Source organism: Hippocampus guttulatus, chromosome 7 (assembly GCF_054856545.1).
Source record: "Hippocampus guttulatus isolate MCC_2025c chromosome 7, RoL_Hgut_1.0, whole genome shotgun sequence".
Taxonomy (NCBI): Eukaryota; Metazoa; Chordata; class Actinopteri; order Syngnathiformes; family Syngnathidae; genus Hippocampus; species Hippocampus guttulatus.
In genome coordinates this window covers 21086175-21110250 of record NC_141267.1, presented here as the reverse complement: position 1 = coordinate 21110250, position 24076 = coordinate 21086175, and the positions used below count along the sequence as shown (strand labels likewise).

General features: G+C 44.1%; 2 protein-coding genes across 7 annotated transcripts; both read right to left on the bottom strand.

Moving 5' to 3' along the window:
• Window positions 1-539: 539 nt before the first annotated feature.
• Window positions 540-5232, bottom strand: LOC147203047 (zinc finger protein Gfi-1-like). Of its 2 annotated transcripts, none has more exons than XM_086114961.1 (5): window positions 5112-5232; window positions 3723-3959; window positions 3211-3566; window positions 1983-2120; window positions 540-1456 (listed from the first exon to the last, which is right to left on the bottom strand). In XM_086114961.1, exons 1-5 carry the CDS (start codon window positions 5185-5187, stop codon window positions 1112-1114), a joined length of 1152 nt encoding a protein of 383 aa, XP_085971087.1. In that variant the 5' UTR covers window positions 5188-5232; the 3' UTR covers window positions 540-1111. The 2 variants fall into 2 exon arrangements, with proteins under 2 accessions (XP_085971087.1, XP_085971086.1); XM_086114960.1 differs by having other exon boundaries at window positions 3211-3569; window positions 5112-5230.
• A 1161-nt stretch (window positions 5233-6393) lies between these two features.
• On the bottom strand, window positions 6394-22930 carry evi5b (ecotropic viral integration site 5b). 5 transcript variants are annotated; one of them, XR_015101325.1, is made up of 20 exons: window positions 22788-22930; window positions 20513-20702; window positions 18466-18690; window positions 18315-18389; window positions 18098-18223; window positions 17688-17831; window positions 17251-17340; window positions 17050-17147; window positions 16682-16742; window positions 16531-16584; window positions 14710-14742; window positions 13737-13883; window positions 12050-12181; window positions 11706-11846; window positions 11339-11497; window positions 10806-10952; window positions 10613-10708; window positions 9261-9356; window positions 8100-8485; window positions 6394-7930 (listed from the first exon to the last, which is right to left on the bottom strand). XR_015101325.1 is itself a non-coding variant. In XM_086114937.1 (19 exons), exons 1-19 carry the CDS (start codon window positions 22919-22921, stop codon window positions 8183-8185), a joined length of 2451 nt encoding a protein of 816 aa, XP_085971063.1. In that variant the 5' UTR covers window positions 22922-22930; the 3' UTR covers window positions 6394-8182. The 5 variants fall into 5 exon arrangements, 4 of the variants coding, with proteins under 4 accessions (XP_085971063.1, XP_085971065.1, XP_085971064.1 ...); XM_086114937.1 differs by having other exon boundaries at window positions 6394-8485; XM_086114939.1 differs by lacking the exon at window positions 22788-22930 and adding an exon at window positions 22014-22124 and having other exon boundaries at window positions 6394-8485.
• Between the last annotated feature and the right edge of the window lie 1146 nt (window positions 22931-24076).

Here is a 24076-nt window from a genome sequence, read left to right as displayed (position 1 = left end):
GTATATTCTTAAAGTGTACATTTCTGATTTTGATTCACTCATTCTAAAATTTTAGACAATGACTGTTATTTTCCCTCATGAACCTTTTTTTTAAAACGATCCCATTATTAAATCAGAAGAGGGAAACCGTTGAATGGTGAGAAAAGGGACGGAGAAAAAATCCCAAATCTGACCGTTTTGCCAACATGACTTCAGAGGCATGACAACAAACAAAAAAAAAAGATTCTAATCTTTCACTCTCTCTCACTTTTTTTTTAAACATTTCTAAATAAAAATAAACAGTGAATGTGAGGAGCTCCAAATGGGCACATAATGATATCATGACCACATTTTGCCAATATATGGGAAATTAAGCACCTGTGATTCAGCTACAGTCGTTTGATATTGCACTAAGCCTAAAAGAAACTAAATACATGAAATATTGATTTCATTGTATGTATGTATTATTTCATTACACGCATCGAAAATCCCAACCTGTATTTTCTGTTCAGACAAAGTACGCCCACATGATACATTATGACATTGGTTCTTTTGAAATATCAATTTTTAATCTGACTTTATTTAATGTGTTTTTCAAGCTCCGATATCATTATCCGCATCAATGATACCGTTCTACATTTTACATGCATCAATAGGAATATTTGTGGTATCGTCCATATGATTTGTTGCAGTACCAGACCTTTTCAGAGGTGTACTGTATTGTATTCTTCCTTTATGCAAAATGTTTCTGAAGCATCAATACCAACATCTGTATTGGTGATACCAACAGAAAAAGTACTTGTAAGGTATCACCCGAATGATACAATGTGATATCAGTACTTTTAGAAGGTCTGTAAATCTTTTTTTTAAGCATCAATATCCATTGTATGATTGGCGATGCAAACTTTTATTGGTAACACATTTGAGGTATCACCCATATGATACTTTGCGATATCATTCTTGATACCGGCCTCACTTCTCCTGGGCTGGCAATGTGTGTTGTCGTCCTTCGGATAGCCACAAAATTGATATTTGATGCTGCTGTAACAGACAACTATATGCCACATGGCCGTATTTTGTCCCACGACTGAAGACAGGTGAAGGTTGCAAAACGTCCGTGAGTACTTCCCTGTCACTTCATCCCGTGCTGCGTGTCCTTGTGCCTGCGCAGGTCGACCTTCCTCTGGAATCCTTTGCTGCACAGGTGGCAGGCGAAGGGCTTGTAGCCGCTGTGTTTGCGGCTGTGCGTGATGAGGTTGGAGCTCTGGCTGAAGGCTTTACCGCACACCTGGCACTTGTGCGGCTTCTCCCCCGTGTGGATGAAAGTGTGCTTCTTCATGTCCGACTTTTGGTGGAAGCGCTTGCCGCAGTACTGGCAGGCGTAAGGACGCGTGTCCGAGTGGATCAGGAGGTGCGTGGACAGTGTGGACGAGCGCTTGAAGCTCTTGCCGCAGATCTTGCAGTCAAAGCTTCTCTCCTATAGTGGCGGTAAAGGACCAAAAATGCAAATATTTCATTCATTGTACATATTTTCCAATTAATTGTCCAATTCATCGGTTATCGAAATTTTGCTCTGTCAAACAAACATCTGAAGCAGCATTGGCCTCCAGAAATCCATCTCGGCTGGGCCCTCCTTAAGAAAGTTGTAAGATACCTTTTGGTTGCTTTATTTAGTTATTTATTCATTCAGAATTTTGTCTTCCGACTGAGCTTCTGACATTCCGCCACAAGCTGGCAGCAGCAAAATTCACAACATCAGTTCACATGGTTACCACTCATCCCAAAAGTAAAGGTACTGTATATGTATTATTTTGTGCATTTTTTCCTCAGATTTATTTTCAAGCGTCAATTGTTTGCAAAATGTTGCTATTCGCAGTCGGGCTCAGTCCCTATCACTAACTGACAAAAACCAATTTGGTGATACATGCGTTTGTGCGTGGCTGGTCATTGTTAGGCCTCAGATGACAGATGAGGTGAAGAATGAGTCTTTTTAGTGCACCGACCTGCGAGTGCACGGCCTTGTGCTGCTCCAGACTGACTGCGTGTCCAAAGGTTTTGCTGCAGACGGGACACGCGAAGGGCCTAGTGCCGCTGTGGGACCTGCGGACGTGCACCTCCAGCCCGTGCGGCGTGGAGAAGACCTGCCAAAATATGCGATAAAACTTCATCAGCTGGCAAAAGTACTTACAGTCGTGATCCTTGTGTAAAGAAAGACTGACATGTTCAAGCATCATTTAGATTAAAAAAAAGAGCCATGCCTAATAGCTGACTGCATGTCATGGCGTTGTTTAATGTTTCATTTCCGAACCCAGCAAAAGAGCTAAATAAAGGTTTCATTTCAGAAAGCTGATAATTTCCCTGACCAATTTAAAACCCAACTTTGAGACTGTTGGCTTTAGATAGTGTTTGATTTCCTCCAGACACGACAAAGGTGGCCTTAAGGAGGAAGCGTCCTTTTTGCTTTGCTGTACATAGATCTGATTGTCATCTGCAGAGCAGTAAAAGTAAATGCCATACTGCCTTAGCAAATAGAATAAAAAACCAGCAGAGGTCCTAAAATTGAACCCTGTGGAACACCACTCAAAGCAACCAAGGCTAACACAAAAAGTCCTCCACCTGGTTTCAAAATCAAGTCAACGGAGTACAAATAAAAGTTAGATTTTCTAAAAATAAGTCTCCTAATGGCTTCAATTCTATCAACTTTTAGACAAAACATTGTTTAACCTGGAACCACACATAAAATCAATTGTCAACTCTCAAAAAATGGAAATTTGCTTTTGAACTCTATACTGATTAAAGTAAAACCTCAGTAAAAAAAAAAAAGTACAGGCTCTGAAATGTAGTAGAATACAAAAGAAAAAGAAAGACTCTTTGAATTATATACAATGTCACAAAATTACCTCATGAATAGAGTCGTTTTCCCGTTTGGACAAGCTCCAAATCATTTGTTAATCATTGGTCTTCAAATTTTCTATTTGTTCATCTTCATAGGCTATCGATGCCTGTGACGTATAATGACATTCGGACACAATTAAATGATCCTCCACTAGATGGCAGAAGGTCCATAACTCACTTTCATATCAACTCTGACATGTTCATTTGTTAATGTCAATAATGTGCCCTTAGATTATTAAAAATGGGCAAATTGGGCTAGTTTCCCACCAATTAGAAACTACATGTGTGCTCGTGCCTGTGCGTGTTGCAGCATCACCACTTCCTCCGGTGTCTCACCTTGCTGCACTTGACACACTTGTAGGCGCCGTTGAGCACCAGACTGGCGCACAGAACATCCGGCGGGCCCTCCCGGTGGGCCTCTAGGTGGTGGGAGCGTAGGGGCCCCCCGTCGTGGAAGAGAAGCGAGCCGGCAGTGTGGCGGCCGTACGTCCGCAGCGCCTGCTGCGCGTAGGCAGACGAGTGGTGCAGCACGCGCGCGCCTCGCTCCGCGTAGAGGCCGTGCACCGATGGAGCCGGGCCGGGATAGAGGCCGTGAACGGCGGAGGCAGGATATCCGCTCCAGTCGTAAGGCCGAAAGGGAACAGAAAAAGCCGGCGTGTCGTCCACCAAAGAAGAGAACGATTTGAGCGAATCTACTGGAAGAAAAAAGGCAGCTAACTTTAAAGAAGAGTAAATGTTAACGGAGTTTGGTGGCAGGTCTGGGGAAGCACATTCCAAGAGACATTCTAAGTGATATTTTCAACAGCATCATGAATATAAATCGTAATTAACACCGTGGGCGTACTTACCCGGTGAGGCACACGGGGAAGGGGGCCTCCAGAAGCCTTCATAATCCGGCGAGGGCGCGCAAGGGCTACCCGCGCAGCTCAGCGGGGTTTGGGGGGAAGATTCAGCCGTTTTCGGGACGAGGCAGCCCGTGGAGAGGGGCGACGTGTCCGCGGTCACCACAGCCTCCTCCGTGGGAACACTCCACGTGGTACCGGGCGGTTCTGGAGGAGGAAACTCACCGCCATCACTCCAAGGACCTACACATCCACCGTAAAAATAATAACATTACCAGATAGCAGTCATAAACTCGACAACTTTTTTCCTTACCGTATAGTTCCAAATCGATAATATCAAACACATTGAAAAATAAATAATTTCAAACATACTACTAACACGGTGATTCCTCTCAAAAATGTAATGTTTTGGATACTGACAACTCACGCTGCTAATGTTTTGATTTGATTGAAGACATCGTGTACATCCACATCTATTTACTGCTAAATGTGTTAATTGAAACAGAATAACTATATTTTGCACTACAAAAGCATGCATACATTTCCCATGGAATGGAATCGTGTTTTTGAGCGTGTAATAACGGATGCTAAAAACTGCACATCCATAATGCTAATATGTTTGAGTTTGAACAGAAACGTGAATATATGTTGAAAATGTACACATCAACACGGGTATTTCCTGCCTAATAGTGTTTACTTTAACAATAAAACATATCATCGAGATTTGAAAAATGCAATTTTATTCTTCACTAAATCTGAATAGCATCACAAAAAATATGGACAATTTGTCATATATTAACTTAAGAATGTGGTTATTTTTAACAGCAAAACGTGTTAAACAGCACTTTGCCACCAGACTTCGTTCAAATCATTTTCTATAATAACAGCAAAAGAATATGAACAATTTGTCATATATTAACATTGTAAGAATGCGCCAACAGGTATGTTTACTGATGACATCTTTATTTTAACGGCAAAACTGATGCTTTGCTTTTATGGTGATCGCATTTTTTTCACCACAACGACAAATCGAAATCACTTGGTGATATTTGAACATAAGCGTACACGTCTATTAGTACTAAAATTTGATTTGATACAGGATGAGAGTTGAGTTTTTTTCCCCCACTATTTTTAGTAGGCGAAAAATGCGAACAATTTCGTATTTTAACGTCGTAGGGGCGCGCAAACAAACGCGAACCCCATTAATTACTCAAATGTTTAACAATCAAACGATACGGAAAAAAAAAGAACAGCCGGTCACATTTTAAAGTTTTAGACGAAATAGGATCTAGTGCCTAATAATCGGATTCCGGTTTCCCGCACGGGGAAGAGGTGATTCAAAACATCATGAAATATCAAATATGTAGTTGTCTTTTTTTTTCTTCTTTTTTTTACCTGTGCAGTCGTGCAGTGCTCGTGGCTGGTGATACGTGTGAGCTCTCTTGCTCTTCACCAGGAAGGAGCGAGGCATCCTCGTCTCTGGGCTCTTCTCTTCGTTGTCCTCTTGTCGATCTTGTGCTCGCTTGCTGCCTTTCAAGCTTGAGGCCGCGACGCGCATGCGCGAGGACGCGAGTCGCCCGCCAGGTGTTCGGCGCGCAGGTGACGCTGAGGAAGAGGAGGAGGTCGACGAGGAAGATGAGCCCCCAGGCGCTCTCACTATCCGAGTGAGTGGCCCGCACACAATCGAAGCTTTATTTATTTGTTGTCAGTTTAAAGAGGGAGGAGGAGGGTGTGTGGGGGACTCGTTGGACACCTGTGGGTTTAACAGCAGTTGTCGTCATTATGTTATTATTATTGACACTACTTACAAAATACTGTATCATCGGGTTGCGTTGAGAATACCTCATACAATTAAAAATTTCAATGGAAATGATCAGAAATGTTGATATATTACAAACACAGTAGAATTGTAATCAATTTTTAAAAAGGGAAACTCACATGTAAAACCCACTTAGAACAAAAGCAAACGGAATGCATCGAAATCATCCGTTTTGGCTTAATTATTTCTTTCGCTGAATTATTTTTCTTCCGTTTTTGCCCTTCTCCGTCTCACGCTCAACAGCTTCTTCGTCTTTTAAGCAAAATACAAACAGAATAAAACCGATTGTGAAGAAATGTAAATTTTATAAAGTGTATTTTGTGTGCCTGCTCGGTTGCGTGGCCTCCCGAGTGACGTCGGAGCTGCAGTCACGTGGGTAGTTCAACGCGAGCGTGTACTCCATGCCCCTTTTTCCTTTTTGCATTTCTCAATAAACAACTAAAAGTGTGTTTTGTTTGTGTGTGTGTGTGTGTGTTTGTTTGTGTGCTAATTTGATGCGTCCGTGTTTATCTTCAGCGGTGTGTGTAGGTCTTCATTTAACGTGCGCGTGCGCGCGCACTCGCTGACAGGAAACGCTGGCTCGTTAGCACGTGCACGTTTTTATCCTCCACGGCGTCCTATCTGCGGGCTTCTCGCTGAGCGGAAGTCTAATCGAGCTCGGGCACGTATCCCTGCTCACATCCTGTCGCGATTCTGCTACTTCTGATTGGCAACACGCAAGCACGCGCGCGGGTTAGGTCGCGCAACCGCCACGAAATCAACAAATGGGCCTGTAGGGCATTGATCATATGTATGGAGGGGTCAGTAAGTGAGCTAACGACAAATATACACACGAAATAAACACACTACGAGCACACGGATAATGAACTTTTGCATATTACAAAGTAAATGCACAGAAAATGAGCACAAACACTCATGGGCAGAGAGCAAATACATAGACACACAAAAATAAAACAGACATACATACACAAAAAAACACAAACACAAGGAAAACAAACACAACACTCAAAGTTAACACATATACACGTTAAATTAGCACTGAACACACTTGAAAAGGAACAGACACACACAAAAATGGACTGAACGGATGCTGGCTGAATCGTGCAGTAGGAAGACCACAAACCTTTGCACGACTTTAATCGATGTTGGTAAATCACAGCTGAGATCTAAAGGCCCACTCAGCACTCACACGCATACTCGGCTTATGAGAGACAGATTGGAATCAGACTTTTGTGGTTTTGGTGTTTGAAATCAGCAGCAGCAGCCTCCAATCGTTTCCTGCCTGCCCAACGGCCATCTTTAAAAAAAAAAAATAAAATAAAAATAAAAATAAAAAAGCATCAAGCCATTAAAAGTTCAACAAACGTTTTATTGTCAACTCTTCACACACAACAAGCTCACCTCCCTGTGTGTGCGCGATGTACTGCAGACTCCCAAAGTGCTTAAAAAAAAAAAAGTCAAATATGGATGCTGTCCAAACAGCGACCAGACAGACAAGTGCGGTGTCATCTTTGACACCTTATGTGAACTGATAAAAACACCCAAACCACATCAGGTCCGGGTCCAAATCCGGGACATGTATAAGTCCAGAGTTCAGATCGAGGTCCAAATCTATGCCGAGGTCAAAGTAGAAGTCTAGATCCAGATGCAGGTACAAGTCCAGATCTCGGTACAGATTTGAATCCAGGTACAAGTATAGGTCCAAGTCCACTTCAAGATACATTTGAAAGTCCAGCCCATGTCAGGGTTTGGTTAAAAATCCCGGTCAAAGTCCAGTTCCAGGTAGAAGCTGAAGTCAAAGTCAAGGTAGAGTTACAAGCCCAGTTACAAGTGTAGGTCAAAGTCGAGGTGTGGGTCCAAGTCCAGGACCAGATCTGAATGGAGGTGCAAGTACTGTTCCAGATACAGATCCAGGTCCAAGTCGAGGTCCACTTCAAGATACGTTCAAGTCCATTCCAGGTTGAATTCAAGGTAGAGTTGCAGATCCCAGTCAAAGTCCAGTCGCAGGTAGAAGTTGAAGTCAAAGTCAAGGTTCAGTTAGAGGTCCAGTTCCAGGCAAGTGCAGGTCAAAGTCAAGGCGTGGTTCCAAGTCTCGGTCTCGGGCCAGGTGTATGAAATGGAGTGAACAAAGTGGGAACAAGAGTGACAACTTTTGGTAGCGCAACCAAGCGTCATCAAATCAACATCAAGACAAACAAAACAAACGTCACCTTTCTCCCTCCTTCCTTGTGCGAGGTCTCTTGTGGTGTGCATGACCATGGCAAACCCCCCTGCCCCCACCATGAGTAGAGCCCAGTTGGAAAGGTACAGACGTGCCTGAGATCCATTTCTGTTCATTTCCTCTCATGATGGCTTGTCTCCAGGTAGATTTAAAAATCATTGAAATGTGTAATTTCTGTAATGTTAGGGCAAAAAAAAAAAAAAAAAAAAGTGGCAAAATGGATGCAAACACACACACACACTGTAGAGTTCTGGCTTATAAAACAATGTTCATATAAAATCCCATTGAATGAAGTGTGATATAGAATAAAATGTTTTATTGTCTCTCGGAACTATTTGCCCACCTCCTGTCTCTGTGGGACCCGTACAGTCATAGCCACAAGCAGTTCCCAGGTCCAACTTTGCCCAATCTGAAAAGTTCCACACGTCACACGGCGGTGGACTTGCGATTTCCCACCTTGGCAACGGCGGCGGGTACGGAAAGCCTCAGAGCCTCGCCGTCCTCGTCCTCCTCGCTGTCGGTGTCGCCCAGTTTGCAATGGAGCATGACGCGGCGGCCACGGCCAGCGTCGCCGCCGTCCTTGGTGGCGTCCTCGTCCGAAGAGTGGTACGAGCCGTCGTCGTGGGGGTCATCGGGGTCACGGTGATGCGCGTAGTGGTTGATGATGTGGATGCCGTCAAAGGCGGCCGGCTTGGAGGATATGCCACGTTGTCCCTTTAAGCAGCAGATCTGTGCGAGCAAATGAGGGACAATTTCGACAACATTAAAAAAAAAATAGTGATGGCATGACATAATTAAAAATACAATTTTGACACTAAGACATAACCCCCCCCAAAAAAATAATATCTCAAAAAATGATATCGATAGAACAACGTTACAGCAACAAAAAAAAGACAATTAAATCATTCAACGACAACTATAACATTAAAAAGGTAAGAATGATTTAAAATTACAATTCATACATTGACAAAAAAATATGACATCATAAAAAAGAAGAAAAAAAAAGATAAGGAAATGACAAATGCGATGACAGATTTAAGAAATTACAATTCTGGAAGTCCTCCATTTCGGCATTTGGAGGGAAAGAAAAGTCAGACAGCATTAAAATGTATTTAACAAAAATATGCAAGTAAAACATAATCAATAGAATCATTAAAAAAGGTATGAACAAATTACAAATATGTTCTAATTTAAAAAGATAGGAGGCTTTTAAACACCACGCAAAACAAGCTGGAAGGAATCACAGCGATGTCGGCTAATGTTAGCTGAGCATGTGTGTTGATCCCCATTAGGTTTTTAACACTTGGCCTCTGCTTTGTGACGGATCGGACGCCGGGTCGTCTTGACAACTTGACGATGTCGTGGCGGTGCACAGGAAGCGCCTTGGGTGTAGTTGACACTTTTGTCATATCTGCTAGCCTCATCGTCAAACCAAACCAGGAAACAAATCTCAGAGCACGGATGAAAAGGGCGAAAAAGAAGGTGTGAAAAGCTCGGTTATCACCTCATGTTTGAGCTCTTGAATCTGATCTTTGAGGTCTCTGATGTATTGGTTGGAGTCACTGTGGTTCAGCTGGCCCTGCACCTTCCCTTCTTCTTTCTAGACCACCAAAAACAACAAAAACAACTCGGTAGCTAATGTACACATTGAGTGCTAATGTGCGGCTAGCAGGCTAAAGCTAAAGTCAAAGGTGTATATATACAAGTCAGGAAATGGAGATGCGTTGTGATCGCGTTATCCAGCTAAAGCTAACGCTAGCGGTGTGTATGTAACCCGTTCACCGAAAATGATCAAATGAATTCATAACATGATGAAAAGCAAGTTTGATAAAACAAAGTCAATCACTTATTAACTTTGCAGCAAGGGCGTGGGGGGTGACACTCCCCCCCCGTTATCTGAATTTAGCAACAACTTCCTGCAACAGTGACAGGTCCCAACAGACCCCGAAATGAGGGTCAAAAACAAGTCAGATGATGTTTTTGAGGTTTTGTTTTCCAGCTTCCTGGAGCTCAGCTGCGATACGAAACAGGTGGCAAGCAGCCGGCGAGCGGCGGCCGTTTAACGTCTCGGGAATGCTTAAAAAAGGTTTTTGGGGTGCCAATCTGCCAGTAAGGAGCTGACAAAATAAAGCTTCACATTTCGGGTTGAGAGTGAAACCACTTCCTGCTGGGCCCCACAGACGCCGGGACTGATAACGACCAAAGCTCATTTCTGAACAATTGAAAGTGACACAATTATGCGGTCACACAATAATATTTTAATCAAAAATTTCTATGTTTCGAATGTTGTTTTGGAACAGTTTTTTTTTTTCTCCTATTCACCGAAGACCCCATCTATTGCTATTTGGCTGCTAGGCCAAAGCAGTAAAATCATCATTCTGGCACCATCTGGTGGAACGCTATCTCAGATTCTTGCTAGGTTTCAGTCACTGCTATGTTGTTTTGTTTTGTTTTATTTTGGTTCGAGACGCCCTGTTTTGCCCTTGGATGCATCCTGTGCGCCATCAAAAGGGAACGTGAAGGTATGTTTTTGTCTCCCTACCATGCGGCTCCGAATAGCTGCTGGAGTCTACCTTGCCAATATATTTTCCTTAAATATCACTTGACATTTATTATGCCTAAATGCCAAAATGTGAGTTTAATGCCTGAATACCGTGAGTGTATTTCAGTTTGTGCTTGCGTGTGACTTAGGCTAGTACGCTCGACGAGCCACAGGTGAATTACAATTGTGGATGGAACATGGGTGGATGAACGCGGACGTGCTAGATGCTTGGTGTTCTGTTTTAGCGCTCGACCTCCATAGAGGATTCATTTTGTTTCACTTCTGAGGTCTGGTTGCACACCAAATTGCATTACCTGAATCTCCAGCTCTGAGATCTGCTGCTGCAGTTCGGCCATGGCGGCCATGTTGTCAGCTTCGCGCAGCCTCACAGCCATCACCTCCTCTTTGCTCTGGGGGGCAGGGGGAAAACAAAAAAAAACGGCACATTTAGCAAAACATTTTTAACCTCAACTTCCGGTGCAAATAATCGCGGAGTTCGTCCGGTACCTTGCATTCCATCTCCGCTTGTCGCCTTTTGATTTCCTGGAGCTGCGAGTGGAGATCCTTGTTTTGAGTCGTCAACGTCTGAACGCGATCCTGAAGGCTTCGGGCTTCTTGCTCTGCTCGCCGCAGCTGGTTGCCATGAATCTGATTCTGGAACCCCCCCCCCCAACCCCAGGTTTATTAGTTTTTTCAAAGCTAACAAACTTATCTCACAACATAGAAGTACATTATTGAGCTGTCGATTTCTGTCGGCACAAAAATCAGGATTACAGAGGAGGATATTCAATCATTTTCAACGAAAACAGTGCTATGCTGAAATATTTCCGGTTTGTTGTTACATAGAATTACACACAAATAGATAAAAGTCAGACCGAAATACGGTATGAACTGTACCCACCCCCAAAAAGTCTGCGGAATAGAAGGACCGCAAACCCAGAATCCACAATGGAGGGCGTTTTACCCTAGTTCAAAAGGTGACTAACCACACAAATACTTCCAAACAACGTCTTTCTATATTTTGTGTGTGAAGGTCTCACCTGGGTCTCCAGCTCCAGCATCCTCTGTCGACTCTCCCGCATTTCAGCCTGCGCCTCGGCCTCCCGCAGCCGCACGCTCATCAGCTCGTCCTGCAGTTCGCTCAGCGTGTTCTTCTTGGGGCTCTCCCGCCAGCGGCCGGACGTTCGGGCGAGGTGGCGCTAGGAGGTGCAGGAAAAAGAGATTCGAAAGTTTTTTGATGGCAGTAGTGAGAAAAATCACATTCGCGATTCTCATGTAACTGCTGTAAAAAACGTCAGTCTAAATTACATCTGACTTAAGTAGCTCTTACCACCTCAAACAGAAAGGTATTACGCAGCCTTTTTTTTTGGGGGGGGGGGGGGGGGGGGGGGATAACTCGGTTCCCACCTGCCAGTGGTCCTCCAGGTCCCGGACTTGCTGCCGCAGTTCCTTGAGGCCTTTGAGCGCCTCGGCCTCCCTGACCGTCATGGCCATCAGCTCTTCCTGCAGTCGAGCCACATTGGTGTCGTCCGGCAGCGACGTGTTGCGCTAATGCGGGTAGCGAAAGGACGTTCAGGACATTTTGGCAAGTCCAAGGCAAATGTAAGACTTATTAAGGCTTGGCTGATGATAGGGTGCATGTTTTTTTTTTTTTTTAATGTATGCTGCGCACCATTTTGGAGCAGCACTGCAATGGCGTTATATTTGAAACAAAGACAGCGAATGTCCATTTAAGTCAATGTGTTCGTCACCTTCTCCATGTCCAGGATTTTGTCCTGCATCTCTTTGAGCGCGCACTGCGACTCGGCCTCCTTCAGCCGGGCCTGCACCAACTCTCGCTCTAGCTGCAGCACCGCCTCCTCCGAGCAGCGTAGCGCCCCCTTCTGACAACCACACAAAACACAACACCACATGACTCACAGACTCCTGTAGATGGCGGAGCAGCATCGCTTGTATAAAGGTTAAAGAAATACGTCAAGCTGAACGGTGACTTTAACACATTTTCTGACCCCCCCCCACCCCAAACCATAAAACAACCAAAACAAGCCAATGAATTGGCTTTTGATAATAATAATAATACCTTTTATTTATAAGCGCCTTTCACAACACTCAAGGACACTTTACAATCAAGAGCAAAACAATCAAATTTGATGGCTCGAGTTGAGCGTCAGTGGGGGTTTTTTTACATCCCGTTCACCAATCACTCCATGAAATATGTCATATTTTCTCACGATCACGACACACTTTCTACTTCCGACTGCGACATGCACTCTTTGTGCCATACATATGCATAGTCTGTTTCTCTTTCGCCTAATAGAGGTGACAAGATGGAATTCACTGCCTTTAAACAAAATGCCACTTTTCTCTGCTTTTTGGTCAGAATCGGGTGTTTATTGGTACACCAGACCCATGGTCTACTGCTACTGACTGAAGAACAGAAAAAAGTAGAAACCTTTTTTTTTTCTGGTGAAAGAAAAGAGTGTGGGCAGCAGTGATTTGAAAACGGCTAGGACTGAATGAGTTAAAATAACATTTGCTCAATGAGAAATACAGTATGGACTCGAGACATTGTTAATGTAGTTAAAAAAACAAAACAAAACTGAGCTTTCCTTTAAAAATGTGACATTTCTAAGTGAGCGCCGAAGGTCTGACCAGTACTGTACCCAATCATATATGACCTGGCCCATCTGTGCCGGTTTAAAATAAGATGTGACCCTGAAGTACAAATGTTTGAACACAGAGATGGCCAAGCATGTTGAAACAGAGAGCTCCTGCTTGGACACAGAATAATGCGAAGGGCTGCCAGTGTTTACATTTCAAATGCCAAAAAAAAAATCACAATGTCCCATCACCGGTAAGCTATTTTATGTTGGTGACACATTGACAAACTCATGTGGATTCCATACGAAGACGTTAAGTGCGGAGGTGGTCTGACTAAATAGTGGCACGGCTTTAAGAGGAGAATGAGTTTGCCGCACCCTGTCTGACAGCCATGTTGCATGAATAAATCACCCAAGTGTCACATTATGTAAAACATGCACTGGCATGAATTAATAACGAAACATAATTATGCCAAGAGAGCAGATGTGCAGGGTGTGAAGACATTTGTACGTGTGTGTGTAGGAGGCAAGTGATGCGCTCTACATACACGTGGGACATCACGCATGCCTAAACAGAGAGCGACAATCGGTCCAAATGTGAGCATCGTCTTGAGACGCGATGAACAAACGTGATCGTGGGGTGTATTAGGGATTTTTTTTTTCCCAGAAAACGGTCACAGCTCGATAATTGTAAATGTTAAATTCTGTACAGTATTTTCAAAAACAAATAAGAGCAGATCATGTGAGTGGTCAACACCAACTTTAGGCAAGGGCACATATTTCCTGAAATCCGTCTTGGCTCCCGTCAGCAGTGGCGCCACCCAGCGGCCATCCTTACCGCTTGCGGCTGCTGTTGAAGCTGCCTGATGGCGTTGTTGGCCTGCTCCAGCTGAGCGGCGGCCTCCTCGCTCTGCTGTTTGACAGTGGCCAACTCCCGCTTGACCAGGTAGTTCTCCTCCGCCTCCTGAGCCCGAGTCACTTGTCCCTTCGGACGCAAACGACCGAAGGCGGACGTGGTGGTGGGAAGGGGGAAAGGTGAGCAAGCCAGCGAGTGAAATATTACGACGGAAGAGGAATAAAAAGAATGGTGTTGTCTAAAAGTCATGCTGGCTTTTAAAGGGTGTGGGTTTTGGGGTTTTTTTGCAAACACTTGAGCAAGCGAGTTGACATTGCACTTGTACAACAGTGTTCCTCTAGAGGCGCTAGAGTAGCACCAAAGAGGCGTTAAACATTCTGCCATGAGAGCATTTTGAACGTCACGGTTCCTTACAGCTCTGTATGTGTTGAAATGAACATTTAGAAATGCAATGACAAGAGGGTGTCACTCTGTATCTAAATCGACACAATTCTAGCTTGCCCAACTTATTTTTTGTCAAGGGGTAGTTTTGGTTTTCCTTGAATGGCCATGAACCCAGATAAACATATGCCTCATATTGTCACATGATGGGTGACTACTTTTATACATAAAATGCAATTTTTAAAAAAAAACTATTTTTCAGTTTTTTCAAAATAAAACCACCTAGGCTGCAAATCAGCGTTTCCTCCTCCTTTCATAAAGGCTTGGAGTATGCTCGCTTTGCTCACGTGAAAAACATTTATTGGTAACCGTTTCTTTGGATTCTGTCATTTTGTGAGTATTTCATGCACTTAATTCAACATTGTTAAGGCCTATAATTACCAGATAAACGTGGCATAATTTCCCACTTAATGTGCATGATTGGGACCGACTAATCATCAGCATGCGGTGCTAAAGAGGCAGAAAGGAGAGAGGATGGGTGCAGCGAGAAAAATAACGTGGGGGGAAAAAATACCTGGATCAATCTATCTGCCAAGGAAGCACTTTCCTACAAAAAACAGATATGCACAAAAGAGAGAGCAGAGAGACAATCCAGAGGACAGTTTAAAGCACACACACAAGATACTTAATGATTTTGATTTTGTTTTCAAGAAAAAAAAAAGAAGAAATGCAACGTGAAAGGCAATGTTCATTTCTACCTCCTACATCAGTGATTCCCAACCAGTGTGCCACATCACATCAACTACTTCCCTCTGGCGGCCCCTTTTGGCTGATTGCTATCTCTGACGGACTTCATGATGATGGCTCATCAATAAATCAATCAACGTTTTTAGTTTTATGTCGGTGGAACCCAGAGGGGGTTCTTAAAATAATTTGGAGATATTTACAAAAATCAATATGGTGTCAACTTTATATTGGCTTCCGCTTTTTCATTAGTTGTAGATACATCTGGCAGGCTAATGGGGTTTTTTTTCCCCCTGCAATTCATCATTTAATGATGTTTCCCTTTTCACCGTGTCAGGTTTTTAGATCCTAGTTGGATATCGTGTTGGTTAAAATTGTGTAAAGCATTTTCATGACTTCAAAACTTTGCTCACACACTGTTATGAATTAGTATGATCATTATTCTTATTATTGATATTAGCTTTAGCAGGATACTCTAAACGTACCACATTTTAAACTGCTGTTGAGATTCAAGTATTCATTCTAATATGCACATTAAACGTAAAAAACACATATAACCTAATTAATGTTGAATATGCATAATAGAGAGGCGGTCCGGTAGTCCAGTGGTTAGCACGTCGACTTCACAGTGCAGAGGTACGGGGTTCAATTCCAGCTCCGGCCTCCCTGTGTGGAGTTTGCATGTTCTCCCCGGGGCTGCGTGGGTTTTCTCCGGGTACTCCGGTTTCCTCCCACATTCCAAAAACATGCATGGCAGGCTGATTGAACTCTCTAAAATTGTCCCTAGGTGTGAATGTGAGCGTGGATGGTTGTTTGTCTCTGTGTGCCCTGCGATTGGCTGGCAACCGATTCAGGGTGTCCTCCGCCTACTGCCCGAAGACAGCTGGGATAGGCTCCGGCACCCCCCGCGACCCTAGTGAGGATTAAGCGGTTCGGAAAATGGATGGATGGATATGCATAATAGACAGGTGGCACAGGATGACAGCAAAGCCCTTTGTTCTCTATTAGACAAGGCTATGGCCTGGCTAAACAAAACTTGTATATTGGAAATGGCTTTGGCCTGAATTCAGAAATAGCGAATAGTTTTTCAGTGAAAAGTGGAAAATTTTGCAAATGTGCAGGTTGTCATACATGTTTCGTGACGTTTTTTGTGTGGCGGTGCGCTGTAATGATTTTTTTTTCTTCTTAATATATGCTTTGTTCCAAAGGTTGGGAAACACTGTCCTACGTGTTTACATCAGGGATGCAAAAAGGAACATTACATGCAAGAGAGTGAGAGATGTAGCTGGGAAAAAAAATGGATGGTCTAGCAAGGAAGCAGTGAAAGAGGGAGAACAAGGTCAAGAGAGAGGAGGTGTGAGGAGGGGGCTGGGGGGGCCGCATCAACGAGCTTCCGCGTCAGATGGCGTTAGTGATAAAGATCCGGTGATGAAGAGCCTGGCGACGTCTGGACTGAGTTAGAATCCGACCAGCTGCCTCATGCTCGACGCGGACGCGCCGCAAACCTGACATGCACGACAAGCACGCGCGGGCTCGACCTCGGTTAGTGGCGTCGCCGTGGCGACCGACTGGCACGGTGACCCTTCAAACAGCCAGTTAGAGCGGGGCGAGGAAGCCGTCGCGAAACCGCGAAGACGCGAGAGGACCTCACCTTTTCGAGAGTCTCGATCCTCTGCTTCAGCAGCCGGTTTTCGGTGCGCAGCCTCTGAAAGAACCAAGCGTAATAAGGAAGGGCACAAACCATTTTAAAAAATCAAAACAAAAACTTAAAAGAAGAAAAAAAAGAGCGCGGCTAGACTCACTTTGATCTCCACTTGCTCCTCCATCTCTTTGGTCTTGATGGTGGTGTACTCCTTCTCCAATCTGAGTTGAGCAAAGCACAAGAAGGCGATGATGCAACCAGGACGGTGTTTTCCCCGATTGGCCACATGGCGGCGACAGAGAGAACGCCACACAAGTTCTAACTTCAACCTGAGCGAGACCAACTTTTTCTCAGTTTAGTTCCTAAAGTGTTTAAGTTATTAACGACTTGACACCATTATGTTTGATAGTTAGAGACGCGACTGACATGATAATTTCACTTCAAAGTGATACCACAGCAAAATTTATTCGGGGTTTAAGGAGCACACTCATAACTTTTTTTACAGTACAAAACTGGGCCGCTGCTTACTTTTTCATCTTCTTGGCGTTGTACTTGAACTGATATGCCGCCTGGATGACTTTGTCGGGGCCAGTGTCCAGCTGGCGCGGGATGACCCTCTGAAAGTGCTTTGATTTGCGGCGCAGAGGACTCATCAGCTCAGACAAACGCGCACAGACCCAACAGACGACATGAAAGACCACCTCGCTACATCGCAGCACGCAGCCGTACCTGTAACATTCCCTCCATGTCCAGCTGAATGAGCTCAGCTTGGTTCATCTGCAGGATGGCCAGGCCCACTCGGAACACGATCTCCAGACCCTGATAGCAGACGGCATCACTCGTGACCTTGTCTCAGGTGTAGATTTCGTCTCAAACTCAGAACAAAATTATATATCATTAAAAAGCATATGGGGGGAATAAAACAAACTTTATGAATCAATTCTTCCTTCCTCCCACCAATTACAAGCACTAATATTGTGGTGTCATGTTATCATTTAAACCTGGCATCCCAAAAATCGAAATATCACAATAGCCAAGGATTACTCGACGGAACTTTTAGTTGAGGACCTCTGTCAATTTACCAGCAGGTGGCACTAATGCACAACCAACAAAATCTATTTTAGTCGCGTCAAATCTTCTACTCTGGTCTTCTTTCGTGGACCCACCTCGCACATGAAGATGTCAAAGATCCGCGTGGCGACGGGCAATGGGAAGGAGGTGAGGAAGATGGTGAGGAACCAGGAGGAAGCGTACATGGAGGTGTGGAAGCTCTGCGCCTGGAAGTGCACGTGGAGCTCGGGGAGATCCTCCTGGAGGCACGAGAGAGTAAGCGAACGATGAATGATTTGGTTCATTTTCAACCGGGTAAATGCGGTTTCTGGGCATGGAGGTGACTCGACCGTATTAGTGGAGAAGAAATAACGTGAAGAGCTGATTGTAGTAAAGTGGAAAGGAAAATTTGACAACTGTAAATGATGTTTTTGGGCGGTATTACAGTCGCAATTCAAGCCAGGAAAACCTTTGATGAGTCCTTTTTTTTTCTTCCCCTCCTTGCCCCTTAGATAGTTTCTCCTACCTGGATCATGGATTCAAACTGGTACATGCAGAGGCCCAGCTCGGCCATGCTGGGCTTAAAGAGCTCCCGGAGCCTGTAGTCCTGCATCAGCTTGACAAAGACACAGAAGGCCTCCTCCTCAGGCATCTGATGGACAGGAAATAAAATCCCCCGCACACAGGTGAGGGTTTCGTCTTTTGGTTGCCGAGCACGCGCGACGTCAGCACCTGACGATTACCTGCATGAGCAGCAGCCCGACGATGAAGGCGCTGCCTTGACAATAACCCACCTCGCGGTCCACCAGGGAGTAAGCCTGAGGAGCAAATAAGACGGGCCTGACAGCTGCGCCAACGTTGCGTCAAACGTGAAAGGGGCTCGGCGTTGCTTACCTTCATGACATTGAAGAGAACTTCCTGGCCCAGGCTGTCCTTCTCCTTGAAAAAGTCATGCTCTGGGTAAGTGCGGGCGATGTCGCGGCGAATCAGCTTCTCGCAGGGCGACGTCATCTTCAGGAGGTCCGAGTACTGGTCCTTGATGGCCATGTTCTGGGCGTTGCACAGCAGCTGCCACACGATGGCCCGGAAATGGTGCGGAATGCCCTTTCGGACGAGATCCTGGAAGCATGTCGCCACATCTTCAGCACACTTGAGAAATCAAAGCTGTCATATGCGCTTGTGCTTCGTGTTTGGGCTGTTTCTTGCCGCAACTGGATTACACTGCGTGAATACCATCGGATGTCATATGATGTCATGTCAAAGCCAAAAGGTAAGCAGAGCTGCATTTAATTTTGTTGTGCATTAGCTCACTGAATTAGCGTCTGATGACGGGAAGATACAGGATTAAGAGGTAAAACTGTTGGTGGAGGTGGCGGGTATTGCGTTCGGAAAAGCGTCCGGTCGGATGCATGCGCCACATGAACGGATCGGCACAACAAAGACACAAGAGAACGAAGTGCTACCGACATAAATGAAAATACTTGATCATGTTGTTTTTGTAGAAATTATTATTACTCTCCGTAAAGAATCACATTTTTGAGGGCCTAAACAAACAAAAAATTTGGACGCATACATCGGGTCAGGTGAAAAACTTTATATTTTAAAATTGTCAAACACAAGTACAAAAATATGGGCCTGTAGCATACCTTGGGTGTAACGGAGCCTGATCCCGGTACATTTCACCTCGGGCTATGAAAATTGGGTCGCATGTATGGCGCTCAAAGACGTGCAAAAAACAATTTGGGCACATTTATTTAAGCGTCTTGTACTCAAGATTTCCATTTTATTTTCACTGTGTGAAAAAAATATTACAATGCATCTACGGATATGGATAGATTTTTATTGTCATAATATCCATGCGTTTTGTTACCAATTTCATGCAAATGTTCACGATCTTATCCAGCAGAACTACCAGGTAAAGCGCAGGCCGCCGTTACGATCCGACACAGCTGCCCTCCAATTATGCTTCATGATAATGAACGAATATAACGGTCCACAAGGATGTTATTATGACATGTTCCTTCCATCCATTACTGCTGACACAATGTGATTAAGAAACTTCCTGTGCTGACGGAGCACACTGCTCTTTCCTGCTATGATGCGCGCACGTGTGCACGCGTGTTTTTCTTTGTGCCCATTTGGGTCGACTTTGACCAGGACTTGTGGAGTTGAGACCAGACGGGCTGCTATGGATACGAGTGCAGTTTTCATGTTCGGTCATCACCTTGTTAAAAATGTTTCATCCCGGAAGTGACCAGCAGGTGGCAGTAATTGTGGGCCATATTACTTATGAGGGAGAAGCAGCAGCACAAATAAAAATAAAAATAAACATTCAAAAAGCTGCCCACATGGGTACATTTTCACCCACGCGGTGACATGATGTGGATTTTTTTTTCCCTGAAGTTTTCAGGATTCGAATAAAGCCTTTTTTTCAACCAAGTAATACACTCAGGTTCAGGTCGGAAGAGCATGTATTGTTGGAGCGTTTCCATTATAAAAAGTATACATCAAGTACAGGCCCACTTTTCCCCACTCTTATTACTTGGTCGGCGGTCGCAGCAAGTGTCAGGTATCAACATCAGCGTATGACTTCCTCCTGGCACAAGTGAGCTTTAAAACGAGAAAGGTGCACCAAAATTAGCCTTGCCCAAAATAACACGTCAAAGCATACATGGCAGGGGCGCCCTCGGACTAATAGAGCGACGGGAAATAGTTTCCAACACAGAAGTAATACGCTTCCTTCAGGAGATCCAAGGAAAGGTCAAAGAGGATAACATGCCCCATTCGCACATGAGGCAAATCTTTGCAGAATCAAAGAAATTGTGATGAAATAAAAAGACAAAAATCCAGATCACCTCCAAAAGGATGAATAAAAATTTAATGTAACCCAGAAAAACAAGCCGTCGTGTCCGCAGGGTGTTTTTCCCCCACCGAATCTCACCTTGAGCTGCTTCTCCTTCTTCTTTCGCACCTCCTCCCACTCGTTGACGATGCGCCCCCACAGGATCCACGAGTCCTCCTCCAGGTGCGACAGGTTGGACGAGGCCGAGGAGCTGGACACCAGCGACGAGCCGCTGTTCCGCCGCGAGCCGTTCATGGAGCGCAGGGATTTGCTGTCCGTCTCCAGGAGCCTGCGAGACAGTCAGACGCCAGTCAAATCTAACTGGAGAGGTAAGATGGGGCTTCGCTTGCTGCTTAGTACAACACCAGAAATATAAATGAAAAACACGTTACGCGCGTAAATATTTGATGCTGAATGCAATACAGTTATCGACAAACATGTTTTTGTTCCCTCTGCAAAGGTCAAGCGGTTTGACTGTATTTTAGTTGTACTTACAGTAGATTTAATTTAACATTTAAGGTTGAGATGCTATTTAAAAGTTAATGTGCACGGTAAATAAAGGTTCATGGTTCTTCAGAATCAGGCATGCCCAAGGATCGAGCAGTTTTACCGTATTTCATTTTCGTTAATGAGCTTATTTTAACCCTGGTTAAAATGTGAATGAAACGGAGTCTGCTCGTACAGGAAATCAAGGTTGCCGTTCCCTCTCCAATACGAGTCTTCAAACACCCGGCGGTGTTGACATCACGCAGCAGGCTCAAGTTTCAGCTGCATCTGGGTCGCGTGGGCGGAACCCGTGGCCACAAAGAGCCAGGGGAGCTTCCCACTCGACTCAGACCACAAGTCGAACAAAAAGGAACGCCCGGCCGGAATTAAACTCGCACGGAAACACGACCGCGCGTGACCCAGAACTGCACATCAGCATCATTTCGGAAAGCCACCGTGAACACCTCCCATTTACTAAATGAGACATTTTGCAATAAAATTGTACACACTGCGTATGAAAAATGTCAGACATTTTTACAGGCACTGTCGGTATGTTGCAGCATTTGTTCATGCAAACAAGCTACAACCAGTCCAATCAATCAAATCATTGACCCCATCATCAAACTCTTTTGATGGCTGATCAAACAAAATCCTTTTTTTTTTAAATCATGAACTAATTACAAAAGTCATTAAAAATGATCCCAAAAAATCTATAAAAATACGAAATAATAAGATTTCAATACTTAGATAAAAATCCTTTAAAAAAATTACTCACGGCTTGATCTGTATTCCATTTCATTTAAATATTTTCGGTTAATAGAACAATAACAATACAATTGTATGCAAACGAAATTGACAGCAAAGTTATAGCACCGATATGTCACGCTAACATGTTCAGCACTCATTCGAAATGTTTTAAGGTATTATTAGGAACTAGGCCGTTCGGATTTAAAGGAAATTCATCGAGTTTGGACGGTTTCGTGGACCCGCTGGTGTGCAAACACAAGCATTTGGGCTAATAATTCACCAGCACGAGACCCTCGTCTGTCATAAAAAAAATCCAAATGGTCCTCCTTCAATTCCACAGCGAAAGTTTCGTATAAAAGCAGCATACCAGGACCAGTTCATGATGATCTCGTCATTCTCATCTCCAAGGTCTGGAACGGTTTACAGACGAGATCCTCGTGTGCTGCCCAACTACACTGTTCGGCGACTTTTATCTGCTTTTGCAGGGTCCAAAGGCCTCGGGGGGGGGGTGGGGGGGGGGGGGGAATACGCAACACAAACACAGCGGACTGTCTGAACGCAAGTCTACCCTTATGAACACACTTGATGACAAAAGACTAATTGACACGGAGAATCTGCAAAAGTAGATTGCTCTGTAGGTTTTACACAGAACTCAATATAGTGTGAGACCAAAGTGTGGGATCGTTTCACATTTTGAAAAGATCAATTGCGACGTACACTACAGCAGGACGTCTACTACAGCCAACGCGAGGTAACATAGCGATTGTAGCTAATTTAATGTAGCCTCCCGTCGCTAGTTAGACTGTATTGTAACGCCCCAGCAGGCGGTCGGACAAACACCGCCGCCGGTTCACGTTCAATGGCTTGATTGAACAAACACGTCGCAAGCACATTCGTACACAAGCTGGCGACGGCCATAACTCACACAGTCAACACACACAAACAGATCAATAGCTTGCCAACTCTACACATTCTCTGACACCCAAATCACTCACCAGGCTTTGCACTGCCTTTAAAGCCACGCACAATTAGTCACAGTAAAACGTGAGGAAAAACGCGACCACCTAGAGGAAAAATAAAAACTGCCCATCCGTGTTTCCCTCCAACAAACATTTGAACCCAAATACTTGTTATCCCTCACCTGTTCTGCTCCTCCAGCTTGGCGAGAAGCTCCACCTCATCGGGGCTGAGCTGAGGCGGCGAGGACGGCGAAGACAACGACGGCGACGACGCGGAGGTCGGCAGGGACGTGGGCGGGGCCACCTGGCTAGCCATCTGACCGACTGTATGCGACACAGACTTCTTCACCCATGAGAGAGTAGAACTTAGCCTTCCAGAAACCTTGTCTGTCGCCACCTACCCGGGAAAAGACACACATCGACGATTGAGACCAAACATGCGGCGTTTTGCATTTGAGGACGACGTTTATTCATTTTACATGAAAGACGCCACTCGTGAGGAAGATGATTCAAGAATTGTGAACGATAGCAGGGCGGAGAAGATCAAGTCCTGATTATTTGCATGGCTAGGCTTTAAACGATCATGATTTTGAGGCCCATCACTGATCTGCGAGCTTAAAACAAAAACGGTGACCGATCCAAAAAAAAGAAAAAAAAATTGCAGAAAAATCTGCTGCCAAACCTGAGACTAATGATAACAGCGCAGAATGTCACTGGAATGAACAAGATTGCGTTTGCTGTAATGTCTTACTTTGCTGATCCAATAAATAAATTAATTAAAATAAATGTAAAAAATAAACAAACAACTAACTACATAAATACTGTAATTACATACATACATAAATAAAATTAAAATGAATTAAAATTAACTATTTAACTACAAATTAACTAACTAAATAACTACATACATACATATATACATACATACATACATAAATGGATAAATGGATGGATGGATGAATGAATGAAATACTAAGCCATTGTTTAGACATAAAAATGAAAGGAGACAAACACGGGTCTAAAAAATGATTCAAAATGAAAACAGAAATAAAAATGTATATTAAAAAAAATAGATTATGCAAATAAACATTTACATTTTTGCAACAAAAAAGGCAACGTAGGGCTGAAAAAATTAAAATAGGTTCTCCAAATCCACCCAAGAGAAGAACACATTTTCTTAAAAAATAGGGAACACATATAAAACAAAAAATCTGTACGGTTTTACTTAGTTTGAAATAAAATAGACAAATGTAAGAAAAAAAATCATCTGATACAACTGATGTCATTTTCTCAAAAACAAAACAACCCCCCCCCCCCCCACACACACACATCCCCAAAAATGTGCTGAACCTGGGCTAGGGTGCAATGTCAAAAAGAAGGCTGTCACAGTGGACATAAAATGTTCACGTTACAAGCGCATGCGTGTTGTGGAGCAGGACGGGAACCGGATGGGCTCAAAGACTGAAAACAC